Genomic DNA, 11,655 nt, shown 5'->3' on the forward strand with positions numbered 1-11,655 from the left:
AGCTGTTTATCAAGAAAAGTGCTAAAAAATAATACAATTTAACCTGTTTCAAACTTGCCTATAATGTAGATTTTGGACCCTAAAATAATGGTTGTTAATAGCTGTACATCTACACATCATGCCACCAACATTTGACTCTCTACAATATATGTGTCAAAATGTTCTGTGTCATGCAGATCTCTCATTTACTTATCCTTGCAACAACTCAAGTTTTGATTGGCATGTGATGGTAGCAACTAAACTGAATACTATGGGAATTATATTGTGGAAAACTTGTAAACACTGAAATTTTAAATACTTTTAATTATTGCCATGTGCACCTTTAATTAGCTTACACAGGACATTAGGTAACTTTTGTGGATCTGTAAACTTTATGATGCCATACACCTGATCAAAGCAGTACAAGGCACAAACTGGCATGACAGTGGTGAACTTGACATGAAACTGGCACAAGATGACATTGTTGCCAGGACTGACAATGGCAAAATGTCTCTTCATAGCGTCAAAGTAGAAACCAAGCTTGACCGTCTTCTCTGTTTCTTGGTCTAGGTCCAGAATTGGTATACTCCGAGGGAGGGTATCTCGGTTTTGACCGTTCCAGAATTCCAAGGCAATTTTGTTGTTTCTGCGGACTAGGTAAGCGCAGCATGCTTTGACGTTGTCACATAAAAGTGCTGACTCATTCTCCGAGCCCTGCTTGCATATCCCGACGTCACACAAGAGCTTTGAGTTTCCGAGTTTACCAAAGACATGAAAATGGATGACACACTCCCAGTACACGTGGGGAAGAAGCGGCAGACACTCGTCTGACATGGCACCTTCTAGATTCTCCAGGCGCTGGAAGCTGGTCGTAGTTGGACACACGTTGTGTAAGTTTGCCAGCTTGCATTTCCTATGCATGATTTCATCCTTGCTCGCCACTACAGCAATTTTCTTGTGACATGTGGCTGGGTTGAACCTTGCTTTAAAACCTGGAACCAATCAAATTACGACAAGTGTAATTACACATATGGTGACATATTTTAATGAGTCATTTTACTTTTTGTAAAGATATTTATGATTTCTAAACCGACACATTTAGTATTTAGAAAAACATCTAAATATTAACATTCATCAAAACATGTTTTTTAGAGTTTGAGAGTTAAGTACATCTACAACTGTAGAAACTAAATATCTATTAACATACAACATACATGTTTTATATACAAAAAGTTGTGTAAACATCAGAGGTGTAGCAACCCCTCACGGTGCCCTGGGACAAACCTTCAATTTGCCACCCCCCCCCTATATTTTTTATGTTTATAATTCAAATCTGCAGCTAAAATGAGCTTTTTTTTCCCAACCCCTAGGGTTGGCGCCGGGGACATATGTACTACCCCCTTTGCTACGCCTCTGGTAAACATAACATAAAATATACAGTAGTGTCTATATTAAGAAAACTGACCATGAAACATATGCTCTTATGTTAACTTCTACAAACATTCAGCAGTGTCTATACTATACTAAGCAAAATAGCGATAAAATAAATAAATTATTCCATGTAAACTTACAATGAACATACGGTAGTGTCCGTATGGCTCGTGAAATCTGCGGATACTTGCAGCCCTCGTCTGTTGCGGCCTCTAGCACAATCTGATACTCAGAGTCTGACCATGGCAGAGCCATCAGGTATAACGTCACACTGCCAGCCAATTCGACTGTTGTTAGAATCTCGTGGCCTCTGCTGTCTTTCATTTTAGCTGTCAATCTGAGATGGAGATTAGAAAGGGATGCAGTATAACAGGTTTTATTTTTTAAACTTTGAATACAATATCATTGGATGGTGTGGCTTAGTGGTAGAGCGCTAGACTTCTAACCCAAAAGTCTCAAGTTCGAATCCGGATTCAAGTCAGTAGAATGTACTTAGTCTATCCAGCTCTAATGGGTACTTAACTCATGTTAGGGAAAGTAAAGTTGGCTGGGCATAGTGTTGACCACACTATCTTTTCTTATCCTGAGGTCACAAAAACAGGTGAACTCTACTGCGCTTACCTAATAGACTACCAGGTTCAAAAAGGGAAACTTTAGTATTAAACTTTGAATACAATATCAAGAAATAAGAGGATGGTGTTAGCAGTGGCATCACTACAGTGTTAGCAGTGGTGTCACTCCAAGGTGTTAGCAGTGGTGTCACTCCAAGGTGTTAGCAGTGGTGTCACTACAGGGTGTCAGCAGTGGTGTCACTACATGGTGTTAGTTGTGGTGTCACTACAGTGTTAGCAGTGGTGACACTGCAGTGTTAGCAGTGGTGTCACTACAGGGTGTTAGCAGTGGTGTCACTATGGGGTGTTAGCAGTGGTGTCACTTCAGGGTTTTAGCAGTGGTGTCACTACAGGGTGTTAGCAGTGGTGTCACTACAGGGTGTTAGCAGTGGTGTCACTACCAGGTTGTTAGCAGTGGTGTCACTACAGTGTTAGCAGTGGTGTCACTACAGGGTGTTAGCAGTGGTGTCACTACCAGGTGTTAGCAGTGGTGTCACTACAGGGTGTTAGTAATGGTGTCACTACCAGGTGTTAGCAGTGGTGTCACTACAGGGTGTTAGTAGTGGTGTCACTATGGGGTGTTAGCAGTGGTGTCACTACAGGGTGTTAGCAGTGGTGTCACTACAAGGTGTTAGTAGTGGTGTCACTATGGGGTGTTAGCAGTGGTGTCACTTCAGGGTTTTAGCAGTGGTGTCACTACAGGGTGTTAGCAGTAGTGTCACTACCAGGTGTCAGCAGTGGTGTCACTACAGGGTGTTAGCAGTGGTGTCACTACAGGGTGTTAGTAGTGGTGTCACTATGGGGTGTTAGCAGTGGTGTCACTTCAGGGTTTTAGCAGTGGTGTCACTATGGGGTGTTAGCAGTGGTGTCACTACAAGGTGTTAGCAGTGGTGTCACTACAGGGTGTTAGTAGTGGTGTCACTATGGGGTGTTAGTAGTGGTGTCACTACAGGGTGTTAGCAGTGGTGTCACTACAGGGTGTTAGCAGTGGTGTCATTATAGGGCGTTAGCAGTGTCACTAGGCCTGGTGTCAACTATGCACCCCCCTCAGCCTGCCTTGTGATTGTTAGTCATTCTTTCAGCAGACTTACTGTATTTTGCAGGCATCATTAATCGTCCTCCACTTAACCTCCACCAGAGACGGTCCTGAACTCACAGGTCGATGCAGGATCTCTGTGAACACTGGCGTCACCATTTCTACGCAACAAACAATTAAGGCATAAAATATACCAGCTGACTACAATCATAATTAAATAAATTGAAACTTAGCTTACTGTTGTCTTTGACAAAGTCCAATGATGCGACATATTTGACCACTGCAACATCACCCAGTTTTGGCTGGCGAGGAATCAACTTGGCCTTCATGGTTAAAGATCTGGACTGTATTGCTGAAACTCTGATTAATTCAAGTTTTTATTATTTTAGAGGGAAATAATCTTCAGATAACATGATTCTTTGAAATGAGTTACTTCCCTTCCATATAAATATCAAATAAAAAATTTTTAATGTGTTGTTTATAATTTTTTTAAAGTTAGTTTTACCCCTTGGGAATACAACATCTGCTTGACTTGCCCTCAAGACTTTTTTTATTTAACAATTTGACCTATTAGCACTCAAGTTTTTAACAAAGTTTAAAAAGTGCACAATCTGAACCCTGTTCTATTTCTGAGTCTTAAGGTGACATAAATATCTATGGGATATAAACTGTTGGAGCCATCTCCAGCAAAGGTAGATTCAGAAACCAACACCGAAATAACCAACTTAATTATCTTTTTTTTTGGGGGGGGGGGGGAGGGAGAACTGCAACACTGCAACTCCCACTTTGCTGAGCAAGCCACCGCCCCTTCCCCCTTGGACAAAAAAGAAAACATAATTTAAATAGAAAATATATACTTTATATATTTTGATGAGTATCCGCATCAAGTAAGTGCACTCAATCCCCCTCCACAAATTATTGGAGTGACCCCCCAAGAGAAAAATGTGTGAAAGAAACACTGAGGGTATGAAAAGAAGGAAAGAGCAAACCTTAATGATTAACCCAGATTTCACAACAAGGATTGGAGTAGAGGAGAGAAGGTTGTGTATGTGTGTTTATGTGTGTACAAGTGTGTATGTGTTGTGTACGTGTATGCCCATGTGTGTATGTGTGTGTATGTGTGTATGTATGTATGTATACACATGGTACACCTACCTTTCTTGCAGCAGCGTGATATCCTGTGTACAGACAAAATTTGAATATCAAAATATAGAATAATAATGAATAAACTATAAGACTACTTAAATAGAACTGCATCAAACTATCAAACATAACTGCAAAGCCAAAATGACAAGTGAATATGGAAGATGCTCAGTAAGTTGATCGATATTGTAAATATTATTTTAAAAAATTGGATATTTCAAATCCACCAACCGCCCCCGCCCCACTCTCCACCTCTCCTTCCCCACCCCCACCCCTTTTTATAAAGGCGTATATAATAATATATGGTAGGACAACCCCAGCAACAACACACCCGTTTGTAACGCCACTAGTTGCATGTGAAACGAATGATTTCTTACATTGCTGACGTCAGTTCCTGTGTGAACAGCTGTTACGGAAATGATGTCATTGACCTGGTCCTCCAAAAGCTCGAGAGATAAGTTTTGGGCCTTGACCTCTGTAGAAAGGTTAAGGCAAAGTTTCACGGCTTCGTGACGCTGAAAGGAAAACAAACACGCACTAAACAAAAGGACACCTAACAAGACCACACTAAACAAAAATACACCTAACAAGATCACACCAGAGGCGTAGCGAGGGGGGGGGGGCATATGTCCCCGGGCGCCAAAATGGGTTGGAAAAACAAATTGAAAGTTTGAGAGGGGTGCAAATCAAAAGTTCGAGGGGGGTGCAAATAGAAAGTTTAAGGGAGGGGGTGCAAATCGAAAGTTTGTCCCCGGGCGCCGGGAAGGGTCGCTACGCCTCTGGACCCCACTAAACAAAAGTACACTAAATAACAGTAGACTAAACAACAGCAGTCTAAACAGTGTTTCTTTCAGAATTTTTTTCCGGGGGGGGGGGGGCACTTGAAATTTCAGGGGAGGGGAGCGGACAATGTTAAAAGTATATATTTTCTATATAAATTCCATTTCGTTCGGGGGGGGGGGGGTGCGGTAGAGGCAGTGCCGGTGCCAGGTAATTCAGCGCCCTATGCAAAACTTATTAAAACGCCCCTTTTCACACAAATTAATCACTAAAACATATGTATAAGAAATAATTAATTAAAATTGAGACATTTTAATTTATTACCCCCCCCCCCCCCCCCTAGACGCATTTGTTTTACTATCTCATATCTCATAAGTATTGCAATCTATAATGGCTACTGATGTATTTGTTTTTTAACTTGATAATGCTAAAAAAAACTACCTAACCTATTTTGTTTAGAACTTCTGCTCTATATAATTTTTAAAATAGCAAATAATAACTTGTAATAAGTTGTATTTATAAGTAAGTTGTTTATCTAAGGTGCAATAATTTGAAATGAATGTAAAGTTAAGCAACAAATTATCTCCCATTTGGTAATCCATATATCAAAGTTTTATTCAAGGGAAATATCTTTCACAAGAATAGCCAAATTAACCAAGTGTAACCAAGACATGCTTGAAAACCACTAAAAAACGGTTTAAATTTCATAACGTAATAATTTTACTAAATCTTTCTTATTACCTATACGACCTTGTCAAAACAATATATATTAATTATTGAATACTGAACTGTAGGTTTTGTTTGAAAGTCTAAATACTGTAGATTTATTATAACATACTTCTAGTCAATTTTGATGGAAAAACATTTAGCTGTACCTCTTTCAATATAACATAGAATATAATTTTGGATCCCCTAAATTAAGGGACACTTTAAAAAATAAACTTTCTCGAATATTCTAATATAACACTAAGTGGGATGTCAACTCGGAATATAGATATGATTTTTGTTTACATAACCTTTTAAAAATAGAATAAAATCTAGTAGAAAAAAAACTGCGCACCAAGCGAGCACCAAAACCAAATGCGCGTAATAGTGCGCAATATTATTAGTACTTAATAAATTTACATGCGTTTTTTGAGAAATCGGAAATAGCGTAAATTAGTACTTCCGATCAACGGAAATTACTCAAAATTTGACAGAAGGTAGAGAATTAGATCTTTTACTTACATGTGAAATTTCATTTATCTATCTTAATTAGTACTCAAGTTATAGGCTTTTGAAAAATTCAAAGTAGAAAAAGTACCACTTCCGGTTATCGGAAATCGCTCAAAAGTTGATACGGATCTACGATTTTGATATAATACTTATATATGAAATTTCATCAACCTAGCTGTAACGGTACTCAAGTTATCGTGTTTACACACGGACACACACACGGACAGAATTGGATAATACAGTTTTTCCAACTCCATTACGCATAAAACGCCAAAATTTTTATATATCTGTGTTTATAATTTTTGCCCGATTAAAATAAGTCTTCTATATCCCGGATGTGATGAAGGACTGAGGAGTAAAACGGTGAAAACTGTCCAAATTTAATGTGATTTTTGTGCACGATTACAAGACTTTCTCTATACTTCGTATATACGAGAAAGTAAATAAACCGGGAGTGATCTCCCCTAAACTTTCTCGAATATTCTTATATAAAATAACAGGGGATGGGAACTCGGGCTATAGACATGATTTTTAATCCATTTTAAATACTTAAAGTTTTAAAAATAGAATAAAATCTCGTAGACAAATTAATTGCACACCAAGTGAACGCGAAATAAAAAAGCGCATAATAGTGCGCAATATTATTAGTACTTTTAAAATTTACATTAGTTTTTTGAGAAATTGGAAGTAGCATAAATTACTACTTCCAGTCAACGGAAATTACTCAAAATTTAACAGAAGGTAGAGAATTAGATCTTTTACTTACATGTGAAATTTCATTTATCTATCTGAAATAGTACTCAAGTTATAGGCTTTTGAAAAATTCAAAGTAGGAAAAGTACCACTTCCGGTTATCGTAAATCGCTCAAAAGTTGATACGGATCTACGATTTTGATAAAATACTTATATATGAAATTTCATCAACCTAGCTGTAACGGTACTCAAGTTATCGTGTTTACACACGGACAGACACACAGACACACAGACATACGGACAAGATTGCAAAATTATGTTTTTCCGTATCAGTGAGGTGTAAAACGTCGAGATTTGTAAAAATCTCGATTTTTTTTTTTGCACGATTACAAGACTTTCTCTATACTTCGTATATACGAGAAAGTAAAAATCATAATTTGAAAAAACAAAGTGATTCTTTAATAATTTATTGAATTTATTGCAAGTGATGGTGGAGGCTGAAGTGTGACGTCATTTGGGATGATCGGGAGGGGTGGGGGTAAAGCGTGACGTCATTTATGAACGGCCTCTTTCAAATTGGGGAAAAATCGAGCAAACGTTAATTATAATATTTATGTCACTAGTTCTTTAACTTGTGACATTCGGTATTTCAGTGAATTAAGATCAAAATATTCTTGTTTTGGCGCAGATTCTGGGAGGACAAGGAATCAGTTGCGTAGCGAGGTCGGGTGTCACCCGGTGCGGCACTCAATGGTGTCACCCCCCAGAGGCGTAGCGACCCTTCCCGGGGACAAACTTTCAAGTTTTCGATTTGCACCCCCCCCTCAAACTTTTGATTTGCACCCCCCCCCCCCCTCAAGTTTTCGATTTGCAACTCCCCTCAAGTTTTTCTCTATATATTTTGCTATTTTTTGCCTTGGTGTCACCCCCCTAAATGGTGTCACCCGGTGCGGTCGGCACCCCCCGCCCCCCCCCCCCTCGCTACGCCCCTGCAAGGAATATCTAACAAACCAGCTCTACTTGGTCTGCAATACAGATTGGCTTACAGACCTTTCAAGGCCCACCACTGACGTAATGTTACTGAACCCTGTAACGGGTTTTAAATAAGTGGCGTCTCTAGATTGGGTGTCACCCGATGCAGTAATTAAGGGTGTCATCCCACCTTCTCACACAATTTTGCTTTTTTTTTTTTGGTGTCACCCCCTCTCTCCTATTATTGTGTTTTATTAACTGTATAAAACGTTGTTTCGACAGTAAATTGTACAATTTTTTTCTCGGCCTGGTATTCTCTAAATGGTGTCACCCGGTGCGAACATTAGCACTCCGCCCCCGCCTTGTGACGTCACTGATTATCTCTATTGCCCATCCTTAACGTCCCCATTTATTCATATAGAAACAAGTCCGCTAAGACTCATGCAATCTTCTATTATTGGCAAACTTTTTTTTAAATAGATCTAGGGTCAAAATCTAGCACTTTAAAATATTACAAGGTTTTTTTTTTTTTTTTTTTTTTTTATTTGTTTTTTTTTAAATGACAATTGAGCAAGAGCTAGTTTTGTTTATAAAAATTAAATCCATTTTTAAAAATTCAGTAAAACATTTTACCACGCTGATAAAAACTGTAACGAAAGTTGGTCTACCGCCTCCATTCCTATCAATGTCTTGAATGGTGTTGTTGTCAATGAACTGTTCTCTAATTAGGCCAAGGGGTCATCCTTAAATGACGTAACGCTTTTTAAACTATTTTTACCTCCCCCCCCCTCCCCTCCGTCACACATCGTCACAAAAAGCCAGACCCCCCCCCATAACGTCACACCTCATCCTACAACCCCCTCCAACCCACCCGTCCCCCACCCCCCCTCATCAAAATTGCTGTTGAATTTTTCTTAACATATGATATTTTTTCCAAAATCTTGTCTGAACTCTGTCAACATAAGACGTAATTCCTATTACAATTTTTAACACAGTTTTCTAAAACGTGAAATAACGGCTAAAATTCGTTTTCTAACAATGCTTTCTTGTAATGCAAAAGTGTGACGTAATATCATCTGAACTAAATTCTGAACCCCCCTTCCCCCTTATCACACACAGTTACAAAATTACTGACGAGTGTGACGTCATTTATGGAGGAACCCCCCCCCCCCCCCCAAATAGATTACGACCGTCCTAAAAAAAAAGACCTATGGTGTAGGGTACCTGTTGACTGACAACTGTGAGAAGATTTGCCTCCTTCTCCCCTACACACTCGTTGATCTGGCTGCACACCGAACGTATCTCACGCATGCGCTCTTCTGTTTCTTCCTGAAAGTATGGAACACCAAAGGTTCAGTTATTTTTAAAAATCAATAAAAGACACGGACCTTCAAACATGTCCCTAACATCGCCTCATCAACTCCCTAACATCACCTCATCAACTCCCTAACATCGCCTCATCACCTCATCAACTCCCTAACATCAACTCATCAACTCCCTAACATCACCTCATCAACTCCCTAACATCACCTCATCACCTCATTAACTCATCACCTCATCAACTCCCTAACATCACCTCATCAACTCCCTTACATCACCTCATCAACTCCCTAACATCACCTCATCACCTCATCAACTCATCACCTCATCAACTCCCTAACATCACCTCATCAACTCCCTAACATCACCTCATCAACTCCCTAACATCACCTCATCAACTCCCTAACATCACCTCATCACCTCATTAACTCATCACCTCATCAACTCCCTAACATCACCTCATCAACTCCCTAACATCACCTCATCAACTCCCTAACATCACCTCATCACCTCATCAACTCATCACCTCATCAACTCCCTAACATCACCTCATCAACTCCCTAACATCACCTCATCAACTCCCTAACATCACCTCATCAACTCCCTAACATCACCTCATCACCTCATCAACTCCCTAACATCACCTCATCAACTTCCTAACATCACCTCATCAACTCCCTAACATCACCTCATCACCTCATCAACTTCCTAAAATCACCTCATCACCTCACTAACATTACCTCATCAACTCCCTAACATCACCTCATCAACTCCCTAACATCACCTCATCAACTCCCTAACATCACCTCATCATCACCCTAACATCACCTCATCACCTCATCAACTTCCTAACATCACCTCATCACCTCCCTAACATCACCTCATCACCTCCCTAACATCACCTCATCAATTCCCTAACATCACCTCATCACCTCCCTAACATCACCTCATCAATTCCCTTACATCACCTCATCAACTCCCTAACATCACCTCATCACCTCCCTAACATCACCTCATCAATTCCCTTACATCACCTCATCAACTCCCTAACATCACCTCATCAACTCCCTAACATCACCTCATCAACTCCCTAACATCACCTCATCAACTCCCTAACATCACCTCATCACCTCATCAACTTCCTAACATCACCTCATCACGTCATCAACTCCCTAACATCACCTCAACAACACCCTAACATCACCTCATCAACTCCCTAACATCACCTCATCAACTCCCTAACATCACCTCATCAACTCCCTAACATCACCTCATCAACTCCCTAACATCACCTCATCATCTCATCAACTCCCTAACATCACCTCATCAACTCCCTAACATCACCTCATCAACTCCCTAACATCACATCACCATCCTAACATCAACATTTTTAATGTACCATCCCCCACCAGTTTCATATGCGCGTTCGCCGAACTTTTTTTAACAGTTCTATCGTCCGCACTGACAAATTCCGATTTCTAAAGTTTATTTGCTTGTACCTCGATTGTCTTGAGAAGGTTTTGAACCGCTTTCATCACACTGTTGAGTTCTTTCCTCTTGGACTTGATCATGCGCCTCACTTTCTCCAGCTGGTCCTGGGGACATCAGACGTCAGCTCTAAGGGTTTTATTGTGTGTGCTGTCCCGGATCAAGCATGGGGCTGATACGGTAAGGCTTGGGGGCCCCAGGTAACTCACGCATAAACTACATTAACATTTTTAATTTGAGCTTGTGTATTATTTCTAAATCAAAATTGTTTTTAGTTAATTATTAAGACCGCGAAGAGATAAGTGTATAGGTTCTGTAAAATTAAGACCTAATGGTCTCACGTGAATTATTATTGAATATAGTTGTTTTTTTTAAATGTGTTAACTGATATGAAGGATTAATTACTTGGGTTTTTTAATGCATTAGTGTTTGCCCGTAAAATATTATAATGTTTAGAATTTCTGCTAAAATCTTAAGTCTAGTTAACCCAGCTATCTGAGAACACTAAAAAAAAATGCCATGTTAAACTGTTGTAACTAAAATGACAAAAATATAGGACATCATATCGAAACGAGATTTTTCTTCACCCCCCCCCCCCCCCCTCAACAGATTTCCATTGTTTTTACAAAGCTCGTTTACATAATGAAAAAAACCACTATTGCCCTCGTGTGGGCCTTCAATCCCCTGCACCTGAATATCCCACCTGTAGAAGTACTCACCTGACTGGCGTGGATCCCCCCCTCGTCCCCCGACTCGTTGTCCGTGCCAACGGCATCCCGTGCAGGGGTCAGCCGCATGGATCTCTGGTCAAACACAGGCGACAAACACCGCGAGATGGACAGCGCGGCTTTTGGTTCTTTGATCACGTGATACTTAAACGCCCCTCTCATTGGGTGCAGCTGTCTGAAGCACGGTGCGCAGTAGGTCACTGAGCAGTCCGAACAAATTTTCGCCGCCGGTCGCGGAGGGTCGTAATCACAAACCTCA

At 40.1% G+C, this 11,655-nt stretch overlaps 1 protein-coding gene across 1 annotated transcript in view; it reads right to left on the reverse strand.

The window, feature by feature from the left end:
* Window positions 1-300: 300 nt before the first annotated feature.
* The window catches only part of LOC131940962 (uncharacterized), a 16,070-nt gene continuing 4,715 nt past the window's right edge, over window positions 301-11,655 (reverse strand). The window contains exons 2-10 of the mRNA XM_059299902.1: window positions 11,388-11,655; window positions 10,680-10,775; window positions 9,085-9,189; window positions 4,578-4,715; window positions 4,213-4,235; window positions 3,296-3,417; window positions 3,113-3,218; window positions 1,551-1,747; window positions 301-971 (exon numbers count right to left, since the gene is read on the reverse strand). The exon at window positions 11,388-11,655 is cut by the window's right edge and continues 336 nt beyond it. Coding sequence (XP_059155885.1) covers window positions 301-971; window positions 1,551-1,747; window positions 3,113-3,218; window positions 3,296-3,417; window positions 4,213-4,235; window positions 4,578-4,715; window positions 9,085-9,189; window positions 10,680-10,775; window positions 11,388-11,655 — 1,726 coding nt within the window. The remainder of the gene's footprint in view (window positions 972-1,550; window positions 1,748-3,112; window positions 3,219-3,295; window positions 3,418-4,212; window positions 4,236-4,577; window positions 4,716-9,084; window positions 9,190-10,679; window positions 10,776-11,387) is intronic.

The sequence above is a fragment of the Physella acuta genome, unplaced genomic scaffold (genome assembly GCF_028476545.2).
Source record: "Physella acuta isolate Inbredline_101_S28 unplaced genomic scaffold, ASM2847654v3 ptg000336l, whole genome shotgun sequence".
NCBI classification, from domain to species: domain Eukaryota; kingdom Metazoa; phylum Mollusca; class Gastropoda; family Physidae; genus Physella; species Physella acuta.